The 18,446-nt window shown below is 40.3% G+C and overlaps 1 protein-coding gene across 2 annotated transcripts in view; it reads left to right on the top strand.

Moving 5' to 3' along the window:
* The first annotated feature begins 295 nt into the window (after nucleotides 1-295).
* The window catches only part of Dync2h1 (dynein cytoplasmic 2 heavy chain 1), a 229,691-nt gene continuing 211,540 nt past the window's right edge, over nucleotides 296-18,446 (top strand). For both annotated transcript variants that reach the window (XM_036192145.1, XM_036192144.1), the window contains exons 1-15: nucleotides 296-587; nucleotides 1,040-1,210; nucleotides 1,589-1,724; nucleotides 2,069-2,187; nucleotides 3,681-3,825; nucleotides 5,457-5,689; nucleotides 6,485-6,619; nucleotides 6,725-6,838; nucleotides 6,941-7,052; nucleotides 7,855-7,979; nucleotides 9,373-9,548; nucleotides 12,135-12,330; nucleotides 16,277-16,372; nucleotides 17,424-17,576; nucleotides 18,041-18,139. In XM_036192145.1, coding sequence (XP_036048038.1) covers nucleotides 393-587; nucleotides 1,040-1,210; nucleotides 1,589-1,724; nucleotides 2,069-2,187; nucleotides 3,681-3,825; nucleotides 5,457-5,689; nucleotides 6,485-6,619; nucleotides 6,725-6,838; nucleotides 6,941-7,052; nucleotides 7,855-7,979; nucleotides 9,373-9,548; nucleotides 12,135-12,330; nucleotides 16,277-16,372; nucleotides 17,424-17,576; nucleotides 18,041-18,139 — 2,205 coding nt within the window. In that variant the 5' untranslated portion in view covers nucleotides 296-392. The remainder of the gene's footprint in view (nucleotides 588-1,039; nucleotides 1,211-1,588; nucleotides 1,725-2,068; nucleotides 2,188-3,680; nucleotides 3,826-5,456; nucleotides 5,690-6,484; nucleotides 6,620-6,724; nucleotides 6,839-6,940; nucleotides 7,053-7,854; nucleotides 7,980-9,372; nucleotides 9,549-12,134; nucleotides 12,331-16,276; nucleotides 16,373-17,423; nucleotides 17,577-18,040; nucleotides 18,140-18,446) is intronic.

Below are 18,446 nucleotides of genomic sequence, written 5' to 3'. Positions count from 1 at the left end.
CTCTAGCTACATTCGTGGACCATCATGCCTGGAAAAAATGTGATTTTTAAATAGTAATCTCTTTTACAGCCCTACTGCAATTTAGTTGTGAATTGCTACCTCCCTATTCCCCAGATGTCGACCCTGACACCTGAGAGTGGTTTGCACGTGCAACGGAAACAGCAGAGCGCCGCATCAAAAGGAAAGATCGATGGATAAAGGAGGTGAGCGCTCAGCACTTCTGATCGATGAGCGCTGGGATCCTCAGCCTTGGTCGCGCACGCGCGCCAGACGGCCTACTTCCGCTGCGCGCACCGCCAGCAATGAGCGGTCGCCATAGCGACGGCCCGTAGCAACGGAGAAGTGTGCGGGTGAGGCCACAGAGCGTCTCCTGGCCCCTCTCCTCTGCGGCTATGGCGGGAGGCCCCGCGGACGTCCGCAAACTCTTCCTTTTCACGACCACCCAGAATTACTTCGGGCTGAGGCCGGAGCTCTGGGACCAGCCCCCGCTGAGCAACTGCCTGGAGGTGAACAACTTCTTGGACGACGGCAACCAGATGCTGCTTCGGGTGCAGCGGTCCGACGCGGGGCTGGCGTTTTCCAACACGGTAGGGCGGCGTCCCTCACGTCCCGGGTCTTAACGCCAGGCCTGAAGGTAGCCTCGGCCTCGCCCCGGAGCCCTGGGGTCCAAGCTGTCTGTGCCTTGGTGGTGGAGTGCCCACCGGATGGTAGGAGTTTCCCTGTCCACACATGTGAATAGGAACGAAAAGCACCTTGACTGTTCCTTTTGAGACAGTCTGGCCTTTTCAGGTTGGCCCTCAACTCTGAGCCTTAAGCGATTTGACTGATTAACTCTGTTTACTTTATGACATCTTTACTCATTGCTTCCTTTGAACTGCAGTTTGGCCAATGTAGTGTGAGCACAGTTAATTGATTGTTTTGAATATATTGTCTTTAATTTTTCCACCATAAGTCTAGTGATACAACATGGTAGTGCAACATTTCTTTCAAACACTAAGTTTTATGAAGAAGACATAAGATCATTTGTTTATCACTTTAGATTGATTTTGATGACACAAAGGATAAAGTGCTGGTGTTTTTCAAGCTCCGACCGGAAGTAATCACAGGTGACAATCTACATAACAACATTCTTGTTTCATCTATGGTGGAGTCGCCTGTAAATTCCCTTTACCAAGCAGTACGGCAGGTGTTTGCACCCATGTTGCTAAAGGTGAGTGAAGTGCTTGTGGATTATTTTTACGTGAGTATTTTGGTTAGCATGGAAACAGACATACATATTATTTGATTCACTGTTTAATGTGTTTTAGTTTATTGATTGAGATTTTTTATGGTGTTGGGGGTTGTGTCAGACTTCTGTTACTTTAGGCTTTGTTGAGGGAAACTGAATGAAGCTATGAAATGAGGCTCACATCATCTCTTACGTAGCCATACCAGATGATTTTATAAGACTTTATCTGTGGAAGAGGGAGCTAAGGAAGGCTCTCAGTGAAGTAGAGGTTGTGGAATTACTGCCTGGACAGTGTGTTTCTGAAGCAGGGCTGACTGGCAGTTCTTTGATGGCTGTTTGCTCTTCTCGGCTTTTCTTTAGGACCAGGAATGGAGCAGAAACTTTGACCCTAAACTTCAGACTCTTTTGAGTGAGCTAGAAGCTGGATTGGGTGTGGTTCTGCGAAGATCGGATACTAGCGTACCTAAGCTGAAGCTCAAGGAAGATGACACCAGAGGTGTGTAGCGGCACACGATGCTTTGCTCCCACAACTCACCACAGTTCTGGTACTGGTATTATCATTTTTGAATCTTGCTTAGAGCAGGTATGTGAGAGCAATTATTTGTGTCTTGAATGTGTCTATGAGTGCTGTAGCACACTTGCAGAGGTCAAAGGACAGTTTGTGGTCAGAGCTCTCCTTCAGCTTTTGCAGTTCTGGGATCAAACTGAGGCTGTCAAGACTAGTGGCAAGCACCTTTAACCAATGTGCTGTCTTTCTGGTCTTCAAAATAACCATGAGCCAAACAGTGTTACGCCTTTTCTCTTCCCAATAGTAACTGACTTTTTTCTTCACTTTTTTAGGTATTCTCACACCAAGTGATGAGTTTCAGTTTTGGATAGAACAAGCTCATCGTGGAAATAAACAGATTAGTAAAGAAAGAGCCAGTTATTTTAAGGAATTATTTGAAACAATTGCAAGGGTATGTAATCCACACATAGTTTGTATATTTGACTTTTTGTAAATGAACTTTAGGATTCAATTTTCAGTGTCTTTTTCTCTTTTAAAATCTACTAGACAGTTGTAAGCAAGATACATAGTTTATAGACCCCAGAATTTACTTAAGCTATATGTTTAAAATATGTAAAACATAGAAATGAAAACATTAAATTCTAATCTCTAGGAAGTAATTTTCCTCAAAAACAAATACAGTTTTCTGCAAGTACTGGGAGAGAAACAAACTCAAGAGCCTGCAGAAGCCTGTGATGCCACAGTGGCGGCAGTGCTTGCTCTGCGGGCGTGAGGCCCGAGTTCAGACCCACAAGTGTGTCTATAATCCCAGGGCTAGGATTGGAGACAGGAGGACTGTGGTTAGTTGCTAGCTAGCCGACATAGTCTAAGTGGAGAGCTCTGGGTTCTTTGAGACCCAGTATCAAAGAAAAAAGGTGGAGAGGGATAGAAGAGTGTACACAAAGATGATGTTTGGTCTCCACATGTGCATCCACAAACAAGTGCTCACTTACACACACACACACACACACACACACACACACACACACATGCACATACAAGATGTACATTTATCACACACACACAAAATCAGTAAACTAACAGATTTGTTATGTAGAGGTAATACATTCTTTTGATGGAATGTATAAACTAGTATTTCAAAGTAATTTAAAAGATGAAGCCCTATTATTTTATGCCTATTTGATTTTCCCTATATTCTTAGGAACTTAGTAAGTGATTATTTTAAGTATGATTGCAATAATAGTATTTAAAACTTTTTTCTACTATTATTTCATGAATAGTATTGTATGTATTTTTTTTAATGTTATTTCAGAGTTTATTATTGTGGTATGTGTCTGCATGATGTGTGTATGTGTGTGGGCAAGTATGCCTTGGCACATGTGTAGAGGTCAGATGAGGACAACTTTGTGGAGTCAGTTCTTTCCTTTCACCTTTATGTGGGTCCCAGGGGTCACACTCAGGTCACTAGCCTTCTGTGGCAGGTGCCTGTACCGGTGAACCCCCTGGCCAGTTTCATTAGTGCCATTTTAATGGTGTATTGAAGTATATTAAAGCTTGTTTTGATGACAGTGATGAAATGTAGAATAATGAATTTGCGTTGCTCTTATTGTTAGTCACTACATTACACAGCACAGCACACCAGGTAAAGAGCCTGGGAGTTATAGTGGGCCGTGTGTATGTGCTGTGACGCCGCTTCTGCTGGTAATACAGTAAACCCAACGTAAAGAAAACTCAGCTAAGGGTGTAAAGAAATGAATAGTCTTTCTACTGTCATTTTCCAGCCTTTTATGAAATTTATGTTTATGGAGAATATTTGCATAAAGAAGTCAGAATAGGGGAGGGGACATTAGATTTCCAGCACTTGAGCAGTGTGGAAACATTCCCAATGTGTTACTTAATGCACAGATATAACTGTGTTTCAATGTGAATGCATTTTGGTTTCAGGAATTTTATAACTTGGACAGTCTGTCCTTGCTAGAAGTTGTTGACTTGGTGGAGACGACTCGGGATGTTGTAGATGATGTGTGGAGACAAACAGAACATGATCATTACCCTGAGTCACGCATGCTGCATCTCCTAGATATTATAGGTATAGAAATAAGCTTTGGGAAATTTGCAAACTCATCACTTTCTCTTTCCCTCCCTCCCTCCCTCCCTCCCTCCCTCCCTCCCTCTCCTTCCTTTCTTCCTTCTTTCCTTTTCCTTAGTTCTTTCTTAAAATGCTCATTAATGTAATACTTGCTATTTAAAGTAAGTTTTAATAAGTCATATAGATTTATCTACAATACGTTTTTGTTTATAGTTGATTTGGTTCATGTATGTGAAATATTTTGATCATTAAAGAACTAAGTTAATATTTTTAGTGTTTATGTATGTTAATTAATTAAAAATTTTATTAAATATTTATTTGTGTGTATAGTACCTACAGAGACCAGAAGAGGGTTTTTGATTACTTGGACCTAGAGTTGGAAGCATTTGTGAATTATCTGAAGTGGGTGTTGGGGTATGAACTTACGTCTTCTGATAGAGCAGCATCTTTGTGAGGGTTTCTGTTGCTGTGAAGAGACACCATGACCACAGCAACTGTTATAAAGGAAAACATTTAATTGGGGCTATTGGTGAAATTATTAAGGCCACTCCACGTAGTTAAAAGGGAGGTTTATTTTGTGGGGTAACTTACAAATGAAGGGGTAGGTTGCAGGGTCTGCCAAAGGTATAGCACAGTCTGGTGGTGTTCTCTGGAGAACTCTGCTCGGTCTACCTCCAGCGTCCAGGGTCCCGGAACCAAGAGAGAGACCTCCTCTTGATTCTGGGTCTTCAGCTTCCTCCCTCGGCCCCCTGCCTTGTGGGCATGACCATTATTGAAGCCTGAATGGGGGTTGGAACTTCTAGGCCAATGCTGGGATGGCTATCCACTACATGGGGCTGGCTTACAGTTTCAGGGGTTTAGTCCACTATCATCATGGTGGGATATGGTGGCATGCAGGCAGACATTGTTAGGAGAAGGAGCTAAGAGTAAATACATATTGATCCACAACAGAATGTTGAGCAACAGGAAGTGACCTGAGACACTGGGCATGGCTTGAGCATATGAGACCTCCTCCACTTCCTCTACCATGGCCATACCTACTCCAACAAAGCCACCTCCCAATAGTGCCACTCCCTGTGAGCTTATGGGGGTCAGTTACATTCAAATGACCACAAGCAGTAAGCAGTCTTAACTGCCAAGACCTTTCTTCAATCTGCCTCATGTGTTCATTTTACCACAATTTCATATGAACTAAAAAATGATTTGAAAACGAACTGGTTTGTATTTCAGTAGTGCATATTTGACTCAGAAAAAAGTTCCCTTTGCATTGTTCCCCTTAGGCCGTGAGATAAGCTGATAGAGGATCATGCTGCAGCACCTTTGTTATGGGCCAAGTCAGCAGTTCGGAGTTGCTAATGTTCGCTTCTGCCCTGCAGTAGGTGCTGTAACCAGCTCAGAGTGATGCATTTTAATAGGTGCAATATGTGGACTGATGAAGATTGTAAGCTAATGTCAGTGTGCACTGTGTATTTATAAAGACAGTTACCTTATAAATAATGGTAGTCTAAGACTGGGTAGGCAGTATTTTGTATATTGTTAGTTGCTAATGCTTTTGTTAATTTTTTCCTAAGTATATATTTTATAATTCCATATAAAATATTTTCATACAATCTTGCTTTATGTCTTATTAGGTGGTTCATTTGGAAGGTTTGTTCAAAAAAAACTGGGAAGTTTGAAACTATGGGAAGATACTTACTATCTTGTGAAGGAAAACCTGAAAGCTGGTATTTCCATTTGTGAACAGTGGGTGATAGTCTGCAGTCACCTCACAGGGCAGGTGTGGCAGCGCTATGTCCCTCATCCATGGAAAAGTGAAAAGTATTTTCCTGAAACCCTTGATAGGTTGGGCAAGCGCCTAGAGGAGGTACCAGTTTGATTGTCTGTCTTGTTGTATTGAAGTAGAAATGGGTTCTGTCTGTGAGTGCATTTTACAGTTGATAAACATGTGTAAAAGAAGGATTTATGGTTTGGGTGGACAGAGGGATGAATGTCATAATAAGTTTTGACATGCTTTGGTGCAGGCTGAGGTACATAGTGGCCACTAAGTCCTAGCTTCCTCTTTTCCTTAGGTACTTAAGAGTATGTGGTCAACATGTTAGTGTGAGCTAGTGGTCAACATGTTAGCTATGAAATTCTGTTTTGTTCTTTGTTGTGAAAAATATGACACGCTTTTCCCTGTGTCAAACTTTGGTCCTCTTTGTAAGATGTACTCAGTGGAAATATTTGAAACAGTTTCTCATTGACTTCAGCTATGAGCTTTCATGAAAATTACATAGTTAGCTTTAAAGGAAAGGCAAAATGAAATTGCAGAAATAATTCTGCCTTCTTAGGGCAAACTCAATTTAAAAAATACAAACATGAAGCCAGGCGGTGGTGGCACTCGCCTTTAACCCCAGCACTTGGGAGGCAGAGGCAGGCGGATCTCTGAGTTCGAGGCCAGCCTGGGGTACAGAGTGAGATCCAGGACAGGCTTCAAAGCTACACAGAGAAACCCTGTCTTGAAAAAGCAAAAAATATGAAAAAGTGAACTACTTTCAGTTTTATTCATTTTACAAGAGCCACTGTAAGGAAATTTATAAACACTTTAGGTAGGTTTTAGATCTATGTACACAGTTAATTTCATTTAATACATTTTATGTTCTAATATCTTACATTTTAGGTCTTGGCTATTCGAACAATTCATGAGAAACTCTTGTATTTTTTACCGGCCAGTGAGGAGAGAATCATTTGCTTGTCTCGAGTATTTGAGCCTTTTACTGGCATGAACCCTGTGCAGTACAATCCGTATACTGAGGTTGAGTCTATATATGTTTATGTCTTTAATTTCCTTTTGTGTTCTTGAGTTTTAAAGGTTGCTTTTTAAAAATTTACAGTCTAACAGTATAATTAATTTGTTTAGCCATTATGGAAAGCTGCAGTGTCTCAGTATGAAAAAATCATTGCACCCGCTGAACAGAAAATAGCAGGGAAATTAAAGAATTATATTTCAGAAATTCAAGATAGTCCACAGCAGGTAAGATATAAGTATTTTACTTTATATAGTTTTCCCTTAAGCTGTTACACTGTGAGTGTGGTTGAATTGAGATGAACATGCACCTTGTCTGTCTTCTGTGAGCTTCTTCAAGCATTTCTGAAGTACAAGGAACTGGTGAAGCGTCCGACTATAAGCAAAGAGCTGATGTTAGAAAGAGAGGCGCTGCTAGCAAGACTCGGGGACTCAGCTAAAGGTAGAGTTCCTGAGAATGCTTTTTTAGGTGGATTTTTCTTTGATGTTTAGGGTTAAAAGCTTTAGTCATTTTTATGACAAAGATTGATTTATTCATGATATAAATGATAGATTTGTTTTTATTTTTTAAAAATTATTTAAATTATTTTATGTGCATGTCTTACCTGCATATATGTTGGTGCACTATGTGCATTCTTGGTTACCATGGAGGCCAGAAGAGGGTATCAGATCCCCTAGAATTGTGACAGTTGTGAGCTGTGGGTTCTGGAAATGGACAACTTGTAACTGCTGTGCCATCTCTCCGGCCCCTAGATTTGTTTTTAAATTAGCAGGTTGTTTTTTTCTGTATCTTATTTAGTGCATTGTCTTAGTTTCTTTTCTTTGGCTGTGATAAAATGCTCTGATGGAAGCAAGTCAAGGAGTGGAGGGTTTATGACTGACAGCTGAAGCTGTCATCCGTCACAGTGGGGAAGTCAGGGGGCAGGTGCTTGAAGCAGCTGGTCCTCTTGCATCCTAGCCAGAAAAGAACAGTGATGCACGCAGTGCTCATGCCTCTCTGGCTTTCTCCGTCCTCTGCAGTCAGTGTCCCCTCCCATTAAGGTGTTTCTTCCCACCTCAGCTAACATGCAGTAATCTCCCTAAAGCCTGCACTCCAGGTGGTTCTGTGCTGCGTCAAGTTGACGGCACTGGTCATCAATAGACACTAAGGTTCTTGTGGTGCAATGAGGACGGACATCCACAACATTTCCAACAAGGCCTGAAATGTACTACTTCTGTGTAATTGATGTGATTTAATGATACAGATTTCCGATTGGACTTTGAGAATCGGTGCCGAGGGATTCCTGGTGATGCATCTGGGCCACTTTCTGGCAAAAATCTCTCAGAAGTTGTCAATAATATTGTTTGGGTTCGTCAGTTGGAATTGAAGGTACTTGTTTTAATATGAAAAGACAGTGAACATTCAAAATGTCCTAAGTTAAGGCATGTGATGGGGACTCTAAAGCTGCTGTGAAAATACTGGGCTCCCTCTACATGCAATTATTTTGCTCCTTGTTGTGACAAGTTAACTGGGAACAGTTAAAGGGAAGAGAGACTTCCCGTGGCTTCCAGTGAATTTCATGATGGGGAGGTCTGGTTGCTGCAGCTCCATGTGTGGTGGCTGGAGCTTATGACATGGCATCTTGGCAGGTCAGGTAGCAGATTGCTGGTGCAGAGCCTTACTAAGCTGAGGTCTTTATCTCTACCCCATGGCCATACAAGTCAGTGGAGCTCAATGTCTGAGTGATACTTCAGTTTCCCAAAACAGTGCCGTCAGCTGGGGACCATGTGCTCAAATGCCTAATCCAGCAGGATGCAGTTTATCTTCATGCCTTAAAAACCATGTAATTTTCATGGCAATGTATAGGACTCTGAGAACAAATGTGTGTTGAAGATTCTGACGAGGTTCATTTCTTATATAGAGGTGATTGTCAAGTTGGGTCACTAGTGTCTTCGAAAGCATCTGTGAGAACTACTGCATTCTTGACACTAGATTTAAAAGACATCTTGATGGTTTTAAGTCTGTCTGCAAGTATTATTATGTCACTAAATCATTTTAGTTTAGAAGTTAAAGGAGAGGTGGAAAGTCTTTCTACATAATTGTCCATGACGGTGTTATTAAAACTGACCTAAGACTCTTTTGGACCTCCTATCAATATGTATAGTTTTGTATCTGACCTGTATAATAAATATTAATTGATTGGTAATTAATAATTAATTGATTGTGGTTTGTGTTCAAGGGCAAAAAGTCAAGGAATATTAATAAAACCTGCTTCTTTCTCAAATTTGTACCTTTGCACTATATTCTGAAATATTTTACATCTTTTTTTCCATCAGTCCTTTTTTTGAGTGTACCAGAATGGGCAATTATGGAGGAAGAGACTCTTTCTGTCTTAGCTGACCTTCAAGTCTGCCTATTTTTTGAGCTATTAACAAGATATTTAGCTAACAACTGGTATTACTGTGAGCATGTTTAGGAGTAATGCAGATGCTTCCTAGGGTTTCTGAAAAGGAGTGAGCCCAGCTCTCTTGTGGCATACCTTTCCTTCATTTTACCTTCCTATTATGCTTTGTTTGGGCTGTCCTCTGGGGTTTATTGTTCTAGGTTTGTGTAATTCAGAAGTCAGTAAGAGAGTGACATTCCTATTCCTTATGGAAAAGCTTTTTTCCCTGTTTACAAATGATAGGAGAGTAATTTTTGAGTTTCAGGTCAGAGAAAGGCCTCCTTATTTGATGGTAAAATTCTGTTAGTATTAATGCATCTTTGGCATTTACTTTTTAAGGTAGATGATACCATCAAGATTGCGGAAGCGCTTTTGTCTGACCTGTCAGGATTTCGGTCTTTCCATCGGAGTGCTGAAGATCTCTTGGACCAGTTTAAGTTGTACGAACAAGAACAGTTTGATGACTGGTCCAGGGAAGTTCAGTCAGGGTTATCTGATTCCAGGTCAGGATTGTGGTAAGTGCCATTCCCCTGAACTGTCCATGGAAGCCCATGTGTTAGTAATCCATGTCGCAAGGTGGAAAGAGGCCTTCCCCTCTCTACAGACTTGCTGCTTCTTCTTCATGAGTCATTGCTTAAAACATTTTTACTTTTTTATCTTAGAGATTTTTTTAAAAATTATTTTTGTGTATGTATGTGTGAATGTCACATGTGTGCTCCAGTGCCCTAAGAGGCCAGAAGGGGCACGAGATTGTGAGAATTGGAGGTGACTGTAGGCCCCTGACTTAGGTGTTGGAAATGAACTTGGGTCCTCTAGGAGAGTAGGACCACCTCACTGGCCCTGAGTACACTTTAAGTCATTGATGATTCAATCGTAGTTGACTGCTTGCCTCTCTCTTCACGTGTCTATTCCCTGGAACTGCAGATAAATTTTTGAGAATTAGACATTCTTTCTTTCATGATGCTTTATTATCAAGTATTTATGCATTTTTTTCTACTTTTTTACATTACCATTGTATGCTTAAACACTTTGAATTGCAAATTATATTATTTTTAAACCCTTTAAGAAAGAAGTATTTTCTCATGACATTTCAAATAGTAAGCCTTTGGTAAGTATTTACTGATTTTATTCAATATTTTACTAGTAACCATTATTTTAATAGCAATTTCATAGGATATGACTAGAAACATTTCTTTGTACCTGCAGTCAGTTTTCCCCAGTATATTATTATCTATATTTTTAGATACTTACCACATCTCCTATTATACTACCAGGACTCAAACTCATGGCCTTGAGCATGCGCTTTACATCGGAGCTATACCTTTAGCCTTTCTGTTTTTCTTCAACAGATTGAGTTTCCTTATGTATCTATGGTTAGTCTTAAATCTATGGTCCTGCCTCAGCCTCTTGAATAACTAAGTGTATATATATATATGTGCCACCATCATCTTTTTTTTTTTTTTTTTTTTTAGAAATTGTTCATAGCATGAAGTTTTCTGCCCTTCCCCTTCTTCCCAGTACAAAGGATGGTCAATCCAAAAGTGATGTTCGCTTGAATAAATAATGCAGTTCCCTGACTACAATTCTTGCTCAGGAGGAAGAATAGAGGACCCAGGGGTTCTTGTTACAGTGACTATACTTTTGTGCCATTTAGCATTTTTCTTCCTACTTAGAGCTGAAAATATGAGAAATGTTCCGGATTCATCATCCAGAACAGATTGCTGTGGTTAGCCAGGTTTATAACCTAGTTCACTTTGTCAGGGCAATTCCTGTTGTGATCTCTATAAGACAGTGGGTTAGATCTGAGGTCTGCTGCAGGTGAGCCTGCTGAGCTTTTTCCAACCTTGACTTTCTGTCTCAACAAGGTCTTCCTCTTCCCTTTATTTTGGTATAAAACCTTTTCTAGTCTCTAGCATAATCAGGGTGCTGCTGAACACATCTTTTGAAATCCTAGTGTATGCAAACTTTTGAAGAAAGCAAAAAGCCCCCACTGTAGTTTTGACACGTTTCTGAGTAAACACAGGAGTGCAGGATCTTCTTTTAAGCCACCAAAGTATCTGTCTCCTTCTGTCAGTTTGTTGGAGGGTCAGGTAAGGAAATTGGATGCATTTGTCCTCTGCTTCCTGATCACTTTCTAAGAAGACTTGTGAGTGTCCTTAAGTTTGAAAATGATCTGAAAGAGTGAACACAATGTAGACCATAGTAAATCACAGTAACTTCTGCCTAATGATGATGAGTGTTTCTATAGTCCATGCTGATTTGAGTACCCTAAGGTAATTTTATTATTAAAGTCTTAACAGAAGAAAGGACAGATTGAAAGAGTAGAGGTTTCATACATTTGAGTGTCTCTGCTCTTAGCTATTTGGTTTTTGTCATTGACCCTTTACTAAAGCATGAAGGTGCAAAGCAGACTAAAACCATCCTGGGCACCTTTAGAAAACAGGACAGAGCCTTTCCCTTATGTCAGTCTTGACTCTTGACTCACAGTGGGAAGGAAGGTGGATTTTTCTGGTCTACAAAGTGCTCGTGTAACACTCATGCAGTGACATTTTGGACGCTGCAGTTTGTTTTCAAAGTCTGGATTGTGAGACAACACGGGAAGAACTTTACTTTTTAGCATTGTCACAGCCCTATTTAAAAGACAATTGCACAGTAGTGTTAACTTCAGTCTTTAGGGAGAAGTTCTTGAGGCAGTTAGCACACTGCCTCCACCCCTTCACAGAATAGCACTGTCACAGGACCCCAGATAGGTACAGAACGCAAAACCAGCCCTTCCCTGGATGTATAAAAGTGCTACTCTACAAAGTTAAATAAGTCTTAAAAGTTGTCTACAGGCTCTGCATGTTTTTTTCAAACCAAATAACTCTAGTTTTGATTACATAAGGGATGATTGATAACAAAACCAATATATCATTTTCTTTTGAAGAATAAGCAAGGAAAAACAGAATTGTAAAGCCTGATTAGAAAGATTTTTTTTGTTCTTTTTTTTTAACTATTAGATTTGCAGAAAAGTTGAAGTATTTTTAAATCAGTTTCATCAGACAAAAGAACAATGAAGCTGCAAAGATTCCTATTTCTCTTTTTTCCTCTTTCTTTTGTAGTATTGAGGCGAACAGCCGAATTATGGAGTTGGATCCTAATGATGGGTCATTGAAAGTGCATTATTCTGACCGTTTGGTCATTCTTCTGCGGGAAGTCCGTCAGCTTTCTGCCCTGGGCTTTGTCATTCCTGCCAAAATACAGCAGGTTGCAAACGTTGCCCAGAAGTTCTGCAAGCAAGCCATCATTCTTAAGCAAGTATGAGTGACACTTTGATGATGTTCTTGTTCTTGAGTCATCATGCTAAATGAGACTGTTGCGGGCTTTGTCTTCTGCTTTTAATTTTTTTATGCTCCTGTAATAGCTTATTAACTTGTGAATTCAGAGTTTTCTGGTGACTAAGTTAAAATCTGCTGTTAATCTAGCTAGGAATTTTTAAACTTAAGACAATATTCAAAAACCATTTGGAAAAATGACATATTATTCCTTCTTTCTCTCTCATTCTAACGTCTCCACTCTCTCTCTTTTTTTTTCTTTCCTTTCTCTTATTACTTGGAAAGGTCTTAAAGGAACTTCTGTCCTTTAGATATTCGTAGAGGATTCCCAGGCTACTTGGTCTTGGTTTACTTTTTTGTACCATGCTATGGTTTTCCCTGTTTAAAACAAACACTTATACCTGGTTGTCCACCTCTTAAATCAGATCTCAGGTCACTTTACAGCCTTGACCTTCTCTGCCTATACTCTCTGAAGTGTTATTATGTACTGTAGCAAATATTTGAGAGAATAACTTAGAAGAGAAAGTGTGTTTGGGTCACAGATGTGCAAGTTTCAGCCCTTGATCAGTTGTTCTCTTGCTTTTGGGCAAATATCAAGGCAGCACATGCAGGAGCGTGGAGCTTAAAGCCATTTCCCCTTTTAAGAGCATAGATTGCCACTGCTCTAAAGACCTTCTACTAAGTCCCATCCCTTTTTTAATTAATTAATTAATTAATTACTTGAGACAAGGTCTCACTATATAGCCCTGGCTGGCCTGGGACTAACTATGTAGACTAGGCTAGCTTTGGATTAGCCTGCCTCTGCCTCTCGTGTTAGGGTTAAAGGTGTGTGCCCCTACTTCCAGGCCCACTTCTTTTGAAAAAGTATTTTTTTTATTTATTCTTTGACAATTTCATAATGTGTACATTGTAGCTCTCTTGATCATTCTGAAACCAATTGCACCCCCTTCCCCAACACAACCCCTTTCCATCTGATTTCCTTCTTTACTCACTGAGTTCTGTGTGTGCTGCCCACATGGGCATGGGTGTGGGGACTCCACTTAGTATGGGTGGGTCACTGGAGGCCACAGCCCTCAAAAATGACTCATTTCCACAGCAGCCCCTAGCTGCTGGTAGCTTCCCAGCTAGGGTGAGGTCCTGTGAGTTCAGTGTTGGAATATTGTCTTGAACTTGTACAGAAACCACGGCTGCTGTGAGTCTGTACTTGAAGGCCATGCCGTGTCCAGAAGGCAGCACTTTACAGTACTCCCCTACCTCCTGTGTTATCTCCACCTTGCTGTGCTGCCCACCAGGTCCCTTTAGCCTTGGGCAAAGGGTTGATAAAGACCTTTCAATGAGGGTTAGACACTCAGTAGTCCCTTTCTCAGCTTTTTGACTAATTATGACTTTTCACATTAACTACTGCCCACTGAGAAAAGAAGCTTCTCTGACCAAGGTTGAGAGCTGCACTGTTTTATGGTTATCAAAATAAATATTTAGAGCACAGTTGGCAACATGAGCATTTAGTAGAGCCTCAACTGTAGGTTTTTTTCTCACTACTGGAGCCTTCCTGGCCATTTGATTGGGTTTACAGCACCAGACATGAATTCCCTTCTGTGGAGCAGGCCTTAGATCCAATTGGAGAGCAGTTTGCTACCCCCGTACCAGTCATGGCAGCACTGCACCAGTTGGTACATTTTACCTGGCAGGTCAGTATTGTTATAGGAAGGGTCCAGTGGTCAGTAAGACAGTGTCTTAGTCATGGTTCTATTGCTGTGAAGAGACACCATGACCAAGGCAGCTCTACATAAAGACATAATTTAATTGGGGGTTTGCTTATAGTTTCAGAGTGTTAGTCCATGATCATCATGGCAGGAAGCATGGTACTATAGTAGTAGCTGAGAGCTTTGTATTCTTATCCACAGGCAGCAGGCAGAGAAAGAGATTAGGCCTGATGGGGGCTTTTTGAAACTTCAAAGCCCACCCCCAGTGACACACTCCAACAAAGCCACACCTCTTCTAACAAGGCCACACCTCCTAATCCTTCTAAATAGGTCATTAGCTAGAGACTAAGCACTCAGAGATAAAAGACTTTGGGGTATTCTCACTCAAACTACCATAGACCATTAATGTCTCCCCATTCAACCTGTCTATAACCTATAGAACTGGGAATGCTAGCCATTAGGGAGGAAGGTTCTTGGCTATTTCCAGATTGATTTCTCTTCGTACTACATTAAAAATGTGTGGTGCCCATAGCAGTAGGGTCTTATGCTCTAGTTAAGGTTGACAACCAACAATGTTGATAATAGCCTGTCTAGTCTTGGAAGCCTTTGGGGCTTCCTGATCAATAACATGTAGGTAGGTGTACCATACTTAGTACTGAGGTTTCCATGTACTAACCATTTCTGCATTGTCAATCAGTGCAGGGTACCATTGTTCCAATTCCTTTTTAAAAAACATCTTTAATAGCTTATAAATTAGGGGTTTTCCATAAGGATTTTTTATACATCCTTGGTTTTGGTTATTCCATTCCCCACTTCTTTCTTTCCTATTCCTCCACCCCCTATCCCTGGGTAAACCTTTAACCCCCAATGTTCTCTCCTCTACTACTGTCTCCTTCTCCCAATAAACCTTCTACCTCCAATTCAGTCTTTTTCTGGTTTCTTGGCCTCTGCATACTCCCAAGTTCAACATACACACACAAAAATTTGAAGCAAGGATCAACATATGAGAGAGAGCATGTGGTGTTTGTTTTTCTGGACCTAAATTATCTCACTAGTGTGATATTTCCAGCTCCATCTATTTTCCTGCAAATTTTATCTTTTTTATAGCTGTGTATATGGACTACATTTTCCTTATCCATTCATCAGTTGATGGTCATGTAGGCTGATTCCATTTCTAGCTATTGGGAATAAAATTGCAGTGAACATGATGTGTCACTGTACTAAGGTATACAGTCCTTTGAGTATGCACAGAAGTGTTACATCCGGGTCATAGGGTAGTTCTGTTTCAGCTTTTTGAGGGGCTTTGATGCTATAATATGCCTCCTTGAAGAGCAAGCATGAGAGGTGTTCAGGAGAGAATTGTGTGCTGAGGTTGGTAAAGCTGTGTGCAGAGATGAGCCTTCTGTGTAGGCATATGCTAGTTTTGCTGTCCCTTAGGAAACTGCAAGTTATACATGCTGCATGATGAGTATTTACAATATAGATGGTATTGAATTACAGGGTTCAGGTTCTTCTCATCCATTGTGGCTATAGCAGCATCTCCCCTGAGGATCAAGGAGGAACAACTACTTCAATGAATTCTCCATTTTCCCAGTATAATGGGGAACACAAGTATAATGGCTTTTCCCTTCTCACATAGCCAGTAACTTAAGAAGCTCGGATTTGAAGCAGGGAGACTAGTTGGTTTGCAGACTGTTTCCCTGGTCTTGCCAAGAGATCAGTGCATGAATTAGATGAGAGAACAGATGTAGGGAAATGTGGTTGGACTGAAGGTATATTTTGAAAGTAGAAGTTTTTGCTAATGAAGGATTTGAGAGAAAATAAAATGTCAAGTTTTGGTCTGAACGATGTATAGATAGTTGTGTTGTGTCTTCAAAGGGCTTGCACATTGTTTGAGAGGTTCAGGAAATGAAAATTCAGTCCTTGGGCACTGGGCCTTTTTTTAGCACTGGAGTCCTTTCTTCCTGATGTAGTCAACTTGATTCCAGAGACTAAAATTTGTTGTTTGTTTAACCAGGTTAGGACGTGACTGATACATTGTAGGAACTCAATGTATATGTGTTGATTGGGCATATTGATTCATAAATAAATTCTGATCTGGAGATGAAAAACTATTTCTGTGTAGTATGGTTGAGGAAAATTATTACTATTCAAACAAAAATAAAGGAAATGTGCTAGAAACAAGATTTATTATTTTTTGCTGCTAATTGGACTTATATTTTGTAGGTGGCACATTTTTACAATTCCATTGATCAACAAATGATTCAGAGTCAGAGGCCAATGATGCTGCAGTCTGCCTTAGCATTTGAACAGATAATTAAGGTAAGTGAGATCACCATGCTTTATGATATAGTTGGGTGGGTTCTTTCTCTGTTTTCAGTCCACCAACAGCCACTGTGCAAGCTTGATCATTCTGTCTCCAAGGATTTTCTTCGTTCTTAGTGAGTAATACTCCACTGTAGATTTAAGTAATTATAATGCTTCACATACTTTGGTATTGGTTTTGAAGAGCTACATTTATATATATATCATTGACAGCTTACATACTATTGTATTCTTTTCCACTAAGTTTGAGATCCTGGTATATACAGAGTTTTTTTTTTTTTTAAACTATCTTCAGATTTTATAACTTAAGAGTTGTTTAATTTCTTGTTTATTTAAATGTCCATACATAGGAAATTGGAAAAACTCACAATAGGTTTTAAACTACATGGTACTCTGTGACAGCAAACATTTTGAAATTTATACTTTTGTTTAAAGATTTATTTATTTATTATATGTACAGTGTTCTGCCTGCATGTAAGCCTGCATGTCAAAAGAGGGCACCAGATCTCTTTATAGATGGTTGTAAGCCATCATGTGGTTGCTGGGAATTGAACTCAGGACCTCAAGACCTCTGAGCCATCTCTCCAGACTAAAATATGTAGTTGGAGACCTTCTCTCCAGGTGCCACCAAGCCCTGTTAGTCTAACAACCCACTTGTAAAATAAACACACAGACATTTATATTATTTAAACTGCTTGGCCATTAGCTCAGGCCTACCATTGTCTAGCTCTTACTTTTATATTTAGCCCATTTCTATTAATCTCATGGCTCATGGCTTACCAGTACCTTATTTCTTTCTTGTCATGGTGGCCGCTGGCTGTGTCTCTCCCTCTCCCTTCCACTTCCCGAGAATTCTCTGTTTGTCCCGCCTATACTTCCTGCCTGGCTACTGGCCAATCAGCATTTTATTTATACAGAGTGATATCCACAGCAAATTTATACTGTTAATCTTCATAGAGATCAGTGTTAAAAATTGGGCTTATAACATAAAATGAAACCTTTCTGGAAAAAGAAATATATCTGAATACTATTGTTTATTATATTGTAGAATTCAAAGGCAGGAAGTGGAGGCAAGTCACAGATTACTTGGGACAACCCTAAAGAATTAGAAGGCTACATCCAGAAACTCCAAAATGCTGCTGAGCGACTTGCCACTGAAAATAGAAAGTTGAGAAAGTGGCACACTACATTTTGTGAAAAGGTATATTTTATTTATAGACTTTATCATACTATGACTAGAATGAATAAAAATAATAGTATATAACTACATTTTTTTTCTTTTGAACTAATTTAAGATCTAAAGCTACAGAACTACACAGTTTGTTTCCCTTTACCTGACTGCTGCTACTAACAACTCACTTAGCCAGAGTACAGATGTCAGTACCAGGAAACGAGCCTTTGTGGCTTGCACCTTTCCCCACAAATTCTATGTCCTGGCTAAGGATAGAACCCTGCTTTCTTCTTTGTTTCTAGTAGTTGAGTGTGTGTGGTTCTCTCTTCACGAGCTTGCTGCTTCCCATGTAGTGTTGGCTGTAACAATACCCAAGTGATGGTTTGCCCTTCTCAGTGCATCAGTCAGGTATTGACAGGTTACACAGGGTGAGTGGTCCATCGTCACTCAATTAAGATGGCTCAGTCACTGGAAAGTTACTGTCTTCCCAACAGGTGGTCATTCTTATGAATATTGATCTGCTTCGGCAGCAACAGCGCTGGAAGGACGGGCTGCAGGAACTGAGAACTGGCCTAGCAAGTGTGGCAGCACAGGTGTGTGAGTTGTGCATCCTTCGCAGTGCCATCTTTTTGGAGTCTGGATGCATGACTCAGTGACAAGAGCATCATGTAAAGTTATAAACATCTGTTGGAATCCCTAACAGATATAGACTTCTCTGACTGACTCATATGCAAATGCCATAAATCCCAGTGAATTTGTGTGACCTGTGTCAAGGGGAGCTTCTGTGTGTTTCACACAATGCTAAGGCCCCTTGTAGTCTGCCATTCTCTTGACTTGGTGCTTATGGATATACTGTTTGCTGTTCTTTCAAGACTAACATCTGTAGAGTACAAGTTAGGT

This window comes from Onychomys torridus, chromosome 7 (assembly GCF_903995425.1).
Source record: "Onychomys torridus chromosome 7, mOncTor1.1, whole genome shotgun sequence".
Taxonomy (NCBI): domain Eukaryota; kingdom Metazoa; phylum Chordata; class Mammalia; order Rodentia; family Cricetidae; genus Onychomys; species Onychomys torridus.
The sequence above is the reverse complement of the archived record's forward strand: the minus strand, read 5'-3'. Positions and strand labels throughout refer to the sequence as shown.